Source organism: Callospermophilus lateralis, chromosome 2, assembly GCF_048772815.1.
Source record: "Callospermophilus lateralis isolate mCalLat2 chromosome 2, mCalLat2.hap1, whole genome shotgun sequence".
NCBI classification, from domain to species: Eukaryota; Metazoa; Chordata; class Mammalia; order Rodentia; family Sciuridae; genus Callospermophilus; species Callospermophilus lateralis.
Window position 1 is genome coordinate 42,588,914 of NC_135306.1, and position 16,437 is coordinate 42,605,350.

The 16,437-nt window shown below is 35.2% G+C and overlaps 1 protein-coding gene across 1 annotated transcript; it reads left to right on the plus strand.

Moving 5' to 3' along the window:
* The first annotated feature begins 12,999 nt into the window (after window positions 1-12,999).
* Lingo2 (leucine rich repeat and Ig domain containing 2) lies at window positions 13,000-14,820 on the plus strand. Its single transcript, XM_076843358.1, has one exon. It carries the CDS (start codon window positions 13,000-13,002, stop codon window positions 14,818-14,820), a length of 1,821 nt encoding a protein of 606 aa, XP_076699473.1.
* Window positions 14,821-16,437: the final 1,617 nt, after the last annotated feature.

The following is a 16,437-nucleotide window of genomic DNA, read 5'->3' on the forward strand; positions in this document are numbered from 1 at the left end:
AATTATACTCCATTTATGTACGATGTGTCAAAATTCATTCTACTGTCATGTATAACTAATTAGAACAAATATAAAAGAAAAACAGTGTTGGGAGAAGATGGGAGTTGTAGAATGCTCAGGACAGAAGGCTTGGATATAAATTCATATTCCTGCATATGTTAAATATTTGACCCAAAGAAGTTGAGTAAATGAAGCATCATAAGTGAATAAAGCAATGCCTGTGTAACCTAAATTATGAGATGCATTCCTGTGTAGTGCTTTGGTATTAGAAAACAAAGTATTCAGTAACTGATTTTGTGAGGACAGAGCTATTCCCTTTTATGTATACAATTGATCTTCTGATTATAATGAGAAAGATTTAATTTTAACACCTTTCTGACCCTGAATATTCTTCTAATAGACAGCAAGTCTCTTGAAAGATAAGAAGATTTAGCTAGACTATAACATCATTTTGTTCCTATTGTGGGTCTGTGTGTATATGTATATGTATAATTTTTTTTACTTACTTCCCAATTATTATTTTCCCTTTGGGTTTTCCATTTGAATTATGCATTTTTATTTTTAGTGTAAGTTTTCAAAATGTGTTCATTTTAAAAATAATGTTAAATAATATTGCAAGTGAAAAACAGATTTGACAAAGCCACGTATTAGTAAGAAAGAACTGGTATTTGGAACATTGTGTTCTATTTTTATTACCTCAATAGGCACTTATCATGCATTTTGTGTAGGGCACTGAGTTTAGCTTAAGATCACTGCTCTTCATTTTTATTCTTTTGAGGCACAAATGAGCAGAGAAAATCAGATTTATGTATGAAAAGGGCTTCTACACACATCAGATAGACTGAGGCAAATGTGCAGCTCTCTTTGGATCAGTTATGGCCTGAGCCTTTTCTTTCCCACTGACTCACTCTATATTTGCAGTTTGGAGACACCACAGTTGAGATAAAATATGGTCTTTTAGATAAAATATAGGAAATTTTCCAGATGACTAAATCCTTTCTAGAACAATTTTTAAACAAAATATAAGCCAAAATATATACATACTAGATTAATACTTAATATAATTTTGTATTTATTTTGCCATAAAAAGACTACATACTTTCCAAACTTATTACCTCTTACTCATAGCCATGTAAATAAGCTACATTTCCCAGTCTCCCTTGCTATTAGGGATAGCCATAGGACTGAGTTCTGGCTAGTGAAATACAAATAGAAATTATGGGTGCAAGAGTCACATCTGGTTCATGAAAACGTCTTATTTGTGATACTTTATGACTTTCTCCATGTCAAATGAAAAGGACTTCAAAAACTTAGAAAAGGGTAGAATTGTAAAATAGAGCCCAAGTCCCTCCATGTCTTTGTGGAGTACAACTAATAAACTTCTGCAGTGTACACTACTGAGATTTCGGGATTTATCAGTTTCCGAAGCTGGTAGAAATTTATATTTGTTTCATTTTCAGAGTGTTCCAGGAGGGATTTAAGACACCTATCTTATCTGAACAGCTTTGAACAAGAAAAAAGCTAAAATATCTTGGTGCCTTCAGCACCAACTAATTAAAATCAGGTAATCTCTAGAGAGACTCTCCTTTGTTCATGAATATCCACACTTCAAAGAGTCCAGTTTTTCATGGAACAATATATAAAATTCAAGATTCTGAAAGGAAACTACTTAACAGAATTCTTCCCTATTTGATCTTATTTTCTCTAGTAAAATTTAATAACCTTATGAAGGAGGTTATTAACCTCTGTGGTCACACACTTCATACAGATTGGCCTGGGTGGATCTTGAAGGCTGAGTAATTATCACAGAAAGGTAGCCAGACAACCTTTTATTTTTTTTTCACTCCAGTTAAAGTGAAGCACATATTTCATAGCTCTAAATATATTTAAAGGGATTTAAGTAATTTCTTCACAGAAATTTGTTCTCTGAGTTAATTTTTGGATCTCCAATATAAAATACTAAATAGATGTAAATATCTACCTTAATATATTAATCCAGTAACTTGAGATTATCTATTCTGTAGGCAACTATTTACATGAAAAAAGGTTTTTAGTACTCTCTCAAATGAGGGGATCTGTGTTTGACACCTTTTCCCTTTCTCTAAATAATAATGAAGGATGAAAATCTGACTTGGCCTCCACGATCACTTTTGATTCTCACAATAACCAGCTAGGATAGTTACTATTGTTCCTGTGTTTGAATTAAGAACATTGAGAATAAGAGAGGGTTTAGTTCTGTTGTATATTTACACTCTTAGCCATTACCCAATATTGCCTTATAGGTTGGGAACATTTTACAACACATCTGTGAGGCCATCAGGCATCTTAAACCAACTACTCTTTAACTAGTAGCATTAATTTCAAAGAGAAAAACCTCAAAGCTAGACAAAAACCACTTTTAAAGATAAAAGTTTTCAGAAAAGTAGGCATACCCTACATGTCCCAAGTAATTCTATGTAGGCCAAAAGGAGATTCAGAAAGAACTGTAAGAGAAGAGCAAATAATTTACATTTCAAAGAGATAAAAATAAACACCAGAACAGAGGGTACTCCAGTTGCAACAAAGATTAAACAGAAACCATTAATTAATGACTTTGGACAAGCTTTGCTAATTGTTCACCAGTCACTTGAATACAAGATGAACTCATGTTTTAAAATACCAGTCCAGTAGAAAATTGATTCAGAACCATAGAAAAAGATACAAAAGCAGAGCCCAGAGATAAATGAGGAAATGGTACGTTTTCTCTAGTTTTAAAAGTGTTACTGTAAAAAAAAAATCTGTTTTTTTAATCAGTTCTATTAATTGGAATGAACTATATACAGAAATAATCAATGAGAAAGAATAGAACAAAAGGGCTCTAAAAATTCTGGATGGAAATTTTGGCTCCAATACTAAGACCATAACCTTAGGCAAATGACACACCAAGCAAGAAGGGTGCTATCCCCTCCTCCTGAAGTCAGGAGATAAGAGCTTTCACAGGATTATATGGAATCTTCAATCGTCTTCTGCTATGGCTAAACGTACAGCAGGCTTTCAGCCTAACCCTTTTCTGGCAAATTTTGAAAACAAATATTAAGTAGATTACTCTGTCACAAAAGAGAATAAGGATGTTGCTGCTGCCTGAGGATTGTTTTGCATTTTTGAGGCAGTTGGGACCACTATGGGGACGAAGGGCATATGCATTCCCAAGTAACTCATGATCCATTAAAAGTACCACAAAAACTGAGGAGCTTGAGACACCAATTGTAGTCGGGACTTAGAGAAGCTGCCTTTGCTAAAAGCATCAACTCTTCACCTGGGCCTGCTGATGCCTAATGAATAACTTAAAGAAAGATAAGGGGATGCCATCTCTAGCTTCATTTTGTATCTGTCCTCTTTGCCTGAAACTTTGGGTCACATTCTCCCACAACTCTGCGCATAGAGGAGTGTTTACCTAATGCTGATAATCCATCCCCTTAAAGGCTGAAGATGTCAAGATAAGAATAAGTCAGGTCCTTCAAGATTTAGAGTCACACTCAACTGCCTACTTCACAACAACCTGCCCTGGACCCCCCCAGAATATCATCTACACCTCTTTGACCTTTGCCCTATACCTTCCACAAGCAACAGAGCCTTGTAGGCAGATCACCCCATGATGAGATTGCCCCAGTCCCAAGCAGAAACAATCAACTCATGGGAACCAAATTACCCCAACAGGTCTAATAAACATCCTGCTACGGAAAAAATGGAAATTGTCCCCTCAAGCAAAAGTACTTTTACAGAATCAGATGGCAAAAAATGGACCCTAGCCTATCTGAGCAACCCAACAAAAGGCTTGTGCCCTAATTAAAGTTTCACCTTGTGTGTTCATACTCCTGGCCAACTTAGTTTCATTTCTGTTAATATCAGGTCAGAAATTCCCATCTCTGGCATCAGTTCCAGCTTCTCTCTGGGCAAATGAGTTTTTCCCATGTCCTTGAAGCCAACATGCATGACAGAGCCAGAACCAGTATTATATTCTTTACAATAAGGCCACATAGGAGGGTAATATGGTCTCAGCATATTCAGTGTTCCCATGGACTGTGGAATGACTATTTCAACAAGCCAGACAGAGATTCACTCATCCAAATCAGAGGGAGCTGTGCATGAGATATCCCTTGATTGTGGATCCTGAAAAGCCCCAGAAATTGCCACATGAAAAATGTCAACTTTAAAATCTACCAGCCTCAGAGGACACTGTTACCAATGACAGTTCCAGTTAAATAAAAACTTTCTTAATCTCCTTACCTATCCTAAATGAATTATAAAATGACAACAGAGGGAAAAAAAATAAAGATGTTATCTGATTTCATGTTCAATTTACTATTTGTATGCCCACTTTGTATCAACTTATATAGACTTCATTGCGTTAAATTATATTAACACTCATTTCCATACAGATAGAATCTTACATTATATATATGGGCTTCAAACCAAATGATAATTGCAATCATCTAATATTTTCTAGCCAAGTAATTGGAGTTCAAAATGCTATCTTCAATTTTTAGCAGAATTGGTAATCCAAATATAGTTAATTGAGAAATATTTACAACATAACTGCTTTTTCTTCTGCCTAAACCACTGAGTAATTTTATCATTGACACAGATAAGTTTTGGTTTAAAAATTATCTTACAATATAAAACACGTCGGATATTCTCCAAGTCTGTTTTTCATAGTAACTGTTACCATTTCCCCTCCAAATTTCTGCAAGTTGACCCTTAATATTGAAACTTTCTTCCTTACCAAGAATGAGTAGTGAGAAAGGTAAATACTTTGGAGGATAATTGGAGATCATGGAGAAGGATACTTTTTTTTCTTTTCTGTAGAAAGATTGCAAATCCATTGGTTCCTGCCAGGGTTGGGACTTCCGGCTTCAAGCTTAAGTTCACTTATGTCCTTCAAAGAACTTGGGCAACCCCTGGTGAGTTTCAAGACCTGCTCACACTGAAATTTATTTCTGTTAGTTTTCAAATGTTTTATAGGACATTCACAACTCTTTCGTATCTGATTTTTGACACAGACCAGTCTTTCTGATTTACAGTTTTAGATACCTGGAAACTTTAAATCTCAGTTTTATGACTTCAGATGTGTTTCAGATGGCTTTATTCATTAAATCCTTTGCTTGATTTTCTTCCCCACCTGGCTCTTCTTGTCACATATCCCTCTCCATTTGGAAAATAGTTTTACTGGGGAAAAAAATCCTATCATTAGCCAATGTGAAGGTTTACAGGGATTTCTGCACTATCCATTTATTGCATTTATTGTTTTGTGCCCTTGTTCAGTTGCCAGGGAACTAAATTAATCATAAAATTCCCAGGCTCAGCAATTTATCACTACTATATCATCTATCAAAGCAGCTGTATCCCTTCTAAATTTTCTTTTTAAATAATGAAGAACTGTCACCCCTGTTCTTGTGTTTGAAAAGATGATGATGTTTGAAATTCTCCATTTCTCTTTCTCCATTCTACTGATCTGTCCACTTTTCCTGAACATTGTATCATCCATTTGAGGACTTCTTTCTGAAGTGTTCTCCTGTCCTCAGAGGAAATCCATCTCCTTCTGTGGCTTGATTTTCATCTTGATAGAATCTGCTTCAACAAACCAAAACATTCTACCATAAAAAAAATGATGATAATGACAGTTATGAAAGTGCTAAGCACTTTATATATATCATCTTTAGTGCTCACATTTATTCTGTTTTATTATCATGAATTAACCAAGGAGAGATATGAAACGTGGATAACAATAGCTATGATTCTTATCTAACATATGTCACAATCAGAATTTGAGCCAGGGGTAAATAAGCCCAAATTTTTGCTATTTTGAAAGTACACTCCCTGATGTTTTCATTTGTGTTTTTTTAGTTAATAGAAGAGGTGGGAAATAAGTACCCAACATATGAGAAATGTGAGTATGAAAATATCCAGCTTCACACACTAAGCTTCAAAGGGAATTAATCACTGTGCTGGAGAGTCTCTTTGATTGGAATTAGTAGAAAAGCCCTCGTAAGCTCCCTATAGATTTTAGTTTCCTGCTTTATTCTTAATGAAACAAAGTTCATCTTGTCAAACATTGGTCACAGTTGGGCATTATGAGCAAACTTTGATTGTAAGATTTCTGATGACAGCAAAGCTAAATGGAGTCAGCAGTCTGCCCTTCTAGACTAAACCTGAGAAACACTTATGGTTGGAATGACAAAGCAGAACCTTCCTCCACAGTTTTCCAAGCTACATCAAAGAAAATGCTCGAGAAAAGGCTCCAAATTGTCTACTTCTGCCAGTGGAACCGATAAGAGAATCCAGATCTGAAGCAACTTTGCCTGCTTGCTGAGTACTAATCCTTTTAACAATCCTTCATTTTGACCAGAGCCAAAATAACCATTTTTTTAAAAAAATTAGATGTAACCCCCCCTTAATTGAATTCCTTTCTGCTATATTTCTTGGTAGATGCCCATAGAAAAGTATTCAAAAAGCCCTTACCCTAAACTATTACAGGAAAAAAAATCATAAATAACATGCCAATTATCCCCTTCTCTAACTGTTGATGTGTACATTGAGCAAACTCTGCCTATAACAACAGTATTCTCCAGTGGAATTTATGAAAAAAAAATGACTCACTCAGTCATAATTATCAATTCAAAATAAACTGGAAAGTGTAAATAGTATAATGGAAGCTTTATCTTGCAAATATTAATAGCCACATAATTATAAAAGAAAATACATTTCCCTGCCCTACTAAGAAATACTAGAATATATTTGAAGAATATTTTCAAGAAGTGAAAAATCATTAATTTACTCAAGGACCCCAGACCTATTGGTCCAGGAATGTATACCATCAGGGAAAAAAGAATTCCTCCACATGTTACTGCTTTAAGTTCCTCATCTTCACCTCTTCTTCTCCAACATACTTTGAAGACAGTCCATAAGTGGAGCATTTCTGCTCTGCATCCGAGTATATCTCAAATCTGCTCCTGTAACCCAAGTTGACTCCCACAGCCCTTATTGTAGTCACTACTATTTTTATCTTGGATGAATACAAGAGTCATTGAGTTTCCAGATTCAGCTCTTTCCCCCCTACAAGTCTCTTTTGTGATTTCCAAAATGCAAATCTGATCATATTATTCTTTTGCACAAAACATGTAAATGGCTTGCTATTACCCTCATGATAAAGTACAAATAGCTTATCATAGTTTATAAGCACCATATAAATTCACTCTTTTACTTACTCCTATAAGTAAAGCCTCTTCTCTCCTTAGTATTCCAGTCATCCTGAACTATTTTAAGTTCACTATCACAGGGTATTCCTTGTCTTCACGCACCCTTGCCACTATGCCTAGAGCTCATTATGCTTCTCTCCACCAAAGATGGGGAGATATAAATGGAAACATATTATTATAAGGCTCCCATGTCTTTCTGAAGCCAGTTCATATTGTGTTAGTTGACTTTCTGTCACTGTGACAAAACAGCTGAGATAACTTACAAGGAGTAAAGAGTTTGACTCAGATTCTGGACATGATCACTTGCCCCTGTTTGGAGTTGAAGCAGCACACTGCATCATGGCAGGAGTGAGTAGCAGAGGAGGTCTGCTCACCTAATGACAGCTGGGATGCAAAAAAATAGAGGGAAGGAACCAAGTACCTATTACCTCCTTCAAGGAAAGGTCCAGCAATGATCTAACTTTGTTCCATTAGGTCCCACCCCCTAAAGTTTCAACACACCCAAAAAATACCACAGGATGGTGTTCAGAGCTTTATCACCTTTGTAGTTATGGATTTTTAACACATCTCTCTCTGTATTACTAGAGCAACTTTGAAAAAGTTTAGGATTTAGAAGATCTAAACATAATCAACATTAACCATAATGACTTTTAGAGAGCAATGCACATCAAAAATGTAAATGAGGGCTGGGGTTGTGGCTCAGTGGTAGAGCAATTGCCTAGCACATGTGAGGCCCTGGGTTCGATCCTCAGAACAACATAAAAATAAATAAAGATATTGTGTCCAACTAAAAAATAAATATTTTAAAAAAAAATGTAAATGACATCCATTTAAAGGGAATGTGAAACAGTCACCAAGATTGATCATATGCTGATCTAGTTAAACAATAGATTTCAAAAGATTAAACTTCTATGTAGTATTTTCTCTCATAAAAACAGAATTAAATTAGAAATTTGAAATAAGACATCTAGAAAAATCAGAATATTTGTAAATAAACCAACTAAATCCTATAGCATTCATGGGTAATAGAAGGAAGCATAAAATAAATTAGAAAACAATTTGATCAGTTTTTTAAAGAATTAAAATTTATGAACTGCAACTATAGTAAAACATACGGGGTGGGAGGGAGTATTTATAGTTTCAAAAACTTATGTTAGAGAATAAGGATGTCCAAAATGATTTCTCTAAGTTTCCATCTTAGGAAGCCAAAAATTAAATAAATAAAAGAGCAAACTAAACCCAAAGGTCAAAAATAATAAGGATAAGAAGATAAATTAATAAAATAGCAAGGACACACAACAGAGAAAATCAATATAAGCAAAAGTTCCTTGAAAAATTCTAGCTAGATTTATCAAGAAGAAAGAAAAGTACAACCTACCAGTGTCAGAACTGAAAGAGACAATTTTCAGATCTTATGAACATTAGAAAAATAACAACTTTATGACAACTTCAGACAATTAAATTTGATAGCTTAGATGAAATAGGAAAATGTCTTTAAAAACAAACTATCAAAACTGACACAAAAATGAAAGAGAAAATCTAAGTATTCCAACATCTACTAAGAAAATTAATTTATAGTCCAAAGAACGCCTAAAAAGAAAATTCTAGACTCTTGGTTTCACTGATATTTTTTTTGTTATTTCTTTCTGAAATATTTAATCTTACACAAACACTGAGAAATACTTTTCAACTGGTTTTATTAGACATATATTATTCTGATATTAAACGTACCCAAATACATGACAAAGAAAATAAAAACTAGAGGAAAAAATTCTCCTGAACTACAAAAATTAACCAAGTATTAACAAAAGAAATCCAACAAAACATAAAAGTACAATATATTTAAAAATGGCAAGGTAATGTGTATCCCAAGAGTGCAAGTTTGGTTTGATGTTAATAATCAGTGTTATTTACTTCCTAAAATGAATAATGGAGAAAAAAGCAGATCATCTTCATAGATACAGAATAGCACCTTCAAATTTAATATTTATTTTTGTTATAAATTCTTAGTTAACTGAGAAAATAACTGCCTCAACCTAAGGAAGAACGTTTATGAAAAATCCACAGTTAAATTTCATGGTGGAAAAAATGATTTTCCTCCAAGTTTATGAATGAAGTAAGGAAAATAGTTCTCAGCATTTGTATTCAACATTGTGTTAGAGGTACTATCAAATGCAAAAAGACACAAGAAAAGTATAAAAATTGGAAAAGAAACACTGTCTTTGTGAAAGACAAAACATTTGCTGAAAGAAATCTAAAAAAGACCTAAGTAAATGAAGAGATTACCACATTTATGGGCTGGAAACTCAATATTTTCACACAAATTTATCTAAAGTCAACACAGTATCAATATCTCAGAAGACTTCTTTAGAAATTAACGAGATGATACCAAAATTCATATGGAAATTTAAATGACCTCAAAGAACTGAAAGATTCTTTGAAGATAATTTTTGGAGGACCAAGAGTAGCTGATTTCAAGACAAAGTTAACATACATAGCAATAATAACCAAGACCTGTGGTTTTGGTGAAAGTATAGACATAAATCAGTGGATAGTAGAATTCAGAATAGACACATGCAAATGATTTTTTAAAAAATTCTCCAGGGTAACTCAATAGGGAAAAGAAAGTCCTAAGAAATAACACTCCAAAAACTGGATACTGTATGGGAAAGTCTTCATCTCACCTCCAACTCAACACAAAAATCAATACAGAATGGATCATAGGTCTAAATGTAAGTGATGAAACTACAAACTTTCTAGAAGAATGCATAGAGACATTAAATAGGCAAAGATCTTGGGAGAACCCAAAAAGTAGAAATCATAAGATAGAAAAATTTTGAAATGTACTTAGGTTTTAAAACCTGTGTTCTTTATGAGACACCAATAAGAAAATGAAAAGGTAAACTATAGATGGCAGAAAATATTCACAATACTTACATATTCTAAATACTCTTTCTTTATTTGATATAACTTTTACATCTCAATAAAATACAAACTTATTTAAAATTACCAAAATATTGAAGATAAAATATATCAAATAATCTGTATAAATGAACAGTAAGCATAAAAAGATGTTCAGCTTCATAGGTTATTAGGAAAATATAGTGATAATACTACATACCTATCAGAATGGCTAAAATATGAAAGACTGAGAGTACTCATGATGAAGTATATGTAGAGCTCCTGAAACTCTTATGCAGTGCTAGTGAGGGATGTCAAAAGGTACAACCACTTTGGAAAAAGATCTGATTTTTATAAATACTAAACATATTCCTATCTTGTGACACATGATTTTAACATACATATATTCATACACACAAATGGGAGTATATGTCATAATTTCATCTTTACGTAAATAAGTATAGAACTAAACTTTGTGGTGTATTGGATACATATTTGCTTTGCAACTCTAATATTATAAAATAATCAAATTTTCTTGTACATTTTTCTTCTATTTTAATCATTTCAAGTGAATTCACTTGAAATTTGTTGTAGTAGAAATAGTGAAAAGAAAATGCAACTCTTCCAACTAACCAATTACTTATATTTTTCTCACTGAATTAAAATGCCATCTTCAAAATAAACTGACTGTTCAGATACATTTAGATATTATTCCTTACTCTGTTGATTTTGTGTTTTATGTAAATATCATAATTTATTATAATTTTACATCTTATGTTTAAAATATATGGTAGTCTTTATATTTTTATTTGATGTTTCTGATTATTCTCATGTGTCTATTCTTCCAAACATAAATCTATGGTAGTGTTTTTTGTATGGATGTAATTTATGTAACAACTTTTACTATTACACACTTTCATTTTCTTTCTATTGTAGACGAACCAGATCAAACTTGACAAGAAACCAAAACTAATATGACAGCTGAGGAATCAAAACTTAATAAGTTGTCTTTCAAATATCTATGTATATTAGTTCAAAAATTTCAAATTTAAAAATGATTTTCAAGTTTAAACTATCTTTATTAATGTGTTTCATTATAATACCAAATCTTTCAACCTAAATATACAACTTATCCCTCTATTTAGTAAGTTTTGATTCCTCAGTAGGTTTTAATAGTTGTCAGTTCTATGTGTTTTAAAAGTTATTCAAAGGAAATTAATATTTTTCAGAAATGCTGGTGACAAATTTTACAATGTTTTCTATAAGGCTTTTTTTTAAGAGAGAGAGAATTTTTTTAATATTTATTTTTTAGTTTTTCGGTGCACACAACATCTTTATTTTATTTTTATGTGGTGCTGAGGATCAAACCTAGCACCCCACGCATGCCATGCGAGCACGCTACTGCTTGAGCCACATCCCCAGCCCAAAGGCTTATTTTTATATTAAAGAAAATAACTATATACATTTTTCAATGTGAATTTACTAATGTGTTCCAATGGTTTTTCAGCAGGTTTTCATGACATATTAATTTGGTCTGTACATAATGATAATTCTGCCACAGAACTATCTTTTTTATGTCTATCTGATTTGGGCAGCACTTTCTGAGTCTTCAACTTTTTTCTACATTTTGGGGGGAATTTTTATAGTCATCTAGTTATTCACCATTAAGTCAGATCATACTTGTTTTTTTATGTATAACTTTCTTTTGGATATCCATAGATGTAAGTATAGCTGTACATGTAAACAGTATAACAAAATTATTCTCTAATTCTTTTTTTACAATTCAGAAATAAATTATGATGTTTCCACATACTCTTCTGTCCAAAATCTTGTTTTAAGCTATATAATCTTGCATAAAATATGGTGTTTATGAATGAATAATGTTCCCCAGGGGACCTTAGATTGAGAAGTACAGTTCAACAACATACCTTTTGCTATTCAGTTGAGCAGTAAGGTCAGTATTTGCCTAACACATTTAAGACATACTTATTTCCAATTTTATTTGTTACCTATTTAATTTCACTTTAACAAATCCACTTGCTTTGAGTATAGAAGAATGATAGTTTATAGATTGTTATTCAAAGTTTTTTCTCTTAAAACTACAATTCTTCTACTCCTCAATATTTAATCCCAAATCATAAAGGAAGCACATTTACCAGATCCATTATAACTCAATTCTATCTCATCTTTTTATAAGAAACAGAAAAACTATACAGAGAGATAATGCAGGCAAACACAGAATGCCTTCAAAAATGAGAATTCACTGAATTCTGGCAAAGGTTTACCTTAAAAGACAAAGTTCATTTTTAATAGAACTATATATGAATGAATAAAAAAATCTTGAAATCTTGCATTGGCTTTAACTTTCTTTGTATATTGGATGCTGGGGCTTGGTGTTGAATGGAACTTCTATTAGCTTCATTTTGGTAGAAAATATCCTAAACATTAGAGGTATAGGCACTCTTTCACTCAGAACTGGTTTCCTCTTAGTCATTGACCTCTCATTGGAATTCAAGGTAGTATTGTTGAGTGTGAATTGCATACTATCTGGCCTCATAGTCTGTGTCAGACACTGAACTTGTCATAATAACTCCAGGAAACTACAACAATTAATTACTACCACCATTATCCCCATTCTGTAGCTAAGAACACTGAAGTCTATAGAGTGATCTTATCCAAGATCGTGCAGATAAGAATGGCAGCCCTCAGACATCTGATTGATTCCAACTCCAGTGTTCTTTCCATTATACTTGCTGCCTCATGTATGCCCCTTCACCTGTCTGTGCCATACCTTAACTTCTCTTCCCTCTTCTGCCCCATCCATGCAGGCCTGTGACCAAGGTGTAGACTAAGAAGTGGAGTCATGCTTCACACGGCCGTATCATGCTGGCAGCCGTTCCTGGGTCTGGCTGTGGTGTTAATCTTCATGGGATCCACCATTGGCTGCCCTGCTCGCTGTGAGTGCTCTGCCCAGAACAAATCTGTTAGCTGCCATAGAAGGCGGTTGATTGCCATCCCAGAGGGTATTCCCATCGAGACCAAAATCTTGGACCTGAGCAAAAACAGGTTGAAAAGCGTCAACCCCGAAGAATTCATATCATACCCCCTTCTAGAGGAGATAGACTTGAGCGACAACGTCATCGCCAATGTGGAACCCGGAGCATTTAACAATCTCTTTAACCTGCGTTCCCTCCGTCTGAAAGGCAATCGCCTGAAGTTGGTTCCTTTAGGAGTATTCACAGGACTGTCCAACCTCACTAAGCTGGACATTAGCGAGAATAAGATCGTCATTTTACTGGACTACATGTTTCAGGATCTGCATAACCTCAAGTCTCTAGAAGTAGGGGACAATGATTTGGTTTATATATCACACAGGGCCTTCAGCGGGCTTCTCAGCTTGGAGCAGCTCACCCTGGAGAAGTGCAACCTAACAGCAGTACCAACAGAAGCCCTTTCCCACCTCCGCAGCCTCATCAGCCTCCATCTGAAGCATCTGAATATCAACAATATGCCTGTGTATGCCTTTAAAAGATTATTCCACCTGAAACACCTAGAGATTGACTATTGGCCTTTACTGGATATGATGCCTGCCAATAGCCTCTATGGCCTCAACCTCACATCCCTTTCCATTACTAACACCAATCTGTCCACTGTACCCTTCCTTGCCTTTAAACACCTGGTATACCTGACACACCTTAACCTCTCCTACAATCCCATCAGCACTATTGAAGCAGGCATGTTCTCTGACCTGATTCGCCTTCAAGAGCTTCATATAGTAGGGGCCCAGCTCCGCACCATTGAACCCCACTCCTTCCAAGGGCTCCGCTTTCTTCGCGTGCTCAATGTATCTCAGAACCTGCTGGAAACTTTGGAAGAGAATGTCTTCTCCTCCCCTAGGGCTTTGGAGGTCTTGAGCATTAATAACAACCCACTGGCCTGTGACTGCCGTCTCCTTTGGATCCTGCAGCGACAGCCCACCTTACAGTTTGGAGGCCAGCAGCCCATGTGTGCTGGCCCAGACACTATCCGTGAGAGGTCATTCAAGGATTTTCACAGCACTGCCCTTTCTTTTTACTTTACCTGCAAAAAACCCAAAATCCGTGAAAAGAAGTTGCAGCATCTGCTAGTGGATGAAGGGCAGACCGTCCAGTTAGAATGCAGTGCCGATGGAGACCCACAGCCTGCGATTTCCTGGGTAACACCCCGAAGGCGTTTTATCACTACCAAGTCCAATGGAAGAGCTACTGTGCTGGGCGATGGCACCCTAGAAATCCGCTTTGCCCAGGATCAGGACAGTGGGCTGTATGTTTGCATCGCTAGCAATGCCGCTGGGAATGACACCTTCACAGCCTCCTTGACTGTGAAAGGGTTTGCCTCAGACCGCTTTCTTTATGCAAACAGGACCCCTATGTACATGACTGACTCCAATGACACCATTTCCAATGGCACCAATGCCAATACTTTTTCCCTGGACCTTAAAACAATACTGGTATCCACAGCCATGGGCTGTTTCACATTCCTGGGAGTGGTTTTATTTTGTTTTCTCCTCCTCTTTGTGTGGAGCCGAGGGAAAGGCAAGCACAAAAACAGCATTGACCTTGAGTATGTGCCCCGAAAAAACAATGGTGCTGTTGTGGAAGGGGAAGTGGCTGGACCCAGGAGGTTCAACATGAAAATGATTTGAGGGTCTACCACTCACACTACTGTCTCTGTTATTGTTGGTAATCAGTCAGAGTCTGGCACAGTAAATCACTAGGTTAAGAGGGCAGCTTTGTACAGCTGCCCCTGTGTCAATGCAGGGTCCATGGAAATAGGAGGACTTCTTATGGAGCCTCTCCATCTAGAGGCAGGCAGGCCATATGTCAGAACCCTTCACATGGTGGGATACTAATTGTTTGCATTGCAAATATTGGCATTCTGGGGATCTCAGTAATGAACCTGAACCTTTGGCTCATGCTCATGGACAATTATTCAGCATTTTCTACCACTGCAAAAACAAATGAAAAAATAAGAACAACCTACAGTGTAGGATTTACATATTAAAAAGACACATTTGTCTAAAACATAATCTACAGAAAAATTTGTATCTATGATTATCATTTGTTAAAAGCCTTGCATCATACCATATTGTTGGTTCAGCACCAAAAAGAGATCAATATATTCTTTACTTTTTTTTTTAAACATATATGCTGTATATGTTTTAAAGCAATATGAATGAGAGGTTGTGCTTTTAGTTACTCACCACTATAGATCCAAGTGTGATTTCACCTTCCTCTACCTACAGATAAGCCTGAGACTAGATCCCTGGAGTTATGGCGGAGATGTGTTGAGAGATGTGTTTGTCTGATGTAGGATGCCAACAAACAGGACCCAAGGCAAAACTGCTCAACTCTGTTAACTTCTGTTACTATAAATAAAGGCATGTGCCTAGTTTTGATACAGAATGGAATATTTTTTATACTTGTAATATCACACTGGACCAGTTTACTGTAACAATGCCCTTGGTTTCTCCACAAGGTGGTGTGCCACCAGATGTACCTGTAAAATGCAAGGTAGGTGTTATTAATGAAAATAATCCATTTAACCACCCCTTGATTTTACTTTCACCAGTCACTGCTAATGAATAGAAAATGAAAGAGGAAGTAAAGATTCTATAAAATCATTGGGTAATATTTACCAGTAGCTGAGATCAATAGTTCTGTTGTTCAAAAGCTCTCTGAGTAAGGAGGTCTTTTCCAATGCCAATATAAACCAAGGTGATCCATGCATAACATGATGGTCATGCAACTAAGGATCTGCTTAAAATGTGATTGCTGCGTGAAGGCTGGACTGCTACTTTAAAGGGAACATCCAGCCACTGCCACTATGATGTTCTCTATTCAAATACCATACACATCACATTACCTTGAAAACTTCAGAGTTTCACCCTGATTCCCTAGCAAGTAGATTTTCAAAAAATAATCTTGTGTAGACAAGAGGGATCTGTTTATTTTTAGAGGTGAGAAAATACAAGATGGATTGGAAAACATTTTTTTCTCCACTAAGGAAAAACTAAGATTATATATGTGAAACTGTGCTGATTCTTTTATTTCCTGATCTAAGGATATTTGCCAGTTCAGTTGATATTAATGATTGTTACTCAAGCATTTCAGTTTTTTAAAAATAGGATCATGTCATTCCCACCAGTGATCTATTTAAAGGAAGTATATTTCCATTTCAATAAATGTTGAATGAATGACTTTCAAAACATATATTCATAGGATCTTAGAAGCCATTGAATATAGACTATTTGTGAAATGTC

What these genes read in the sequence shown, in the direction of transcription:
- Lingo2 (XM_076843358.1), top strand. Translation starts at nt 13,000, where the DNA reads ATGCTTCACACGGCCGTATCATGCTGGCAGCCGTTCCTGGGTCTGGCT.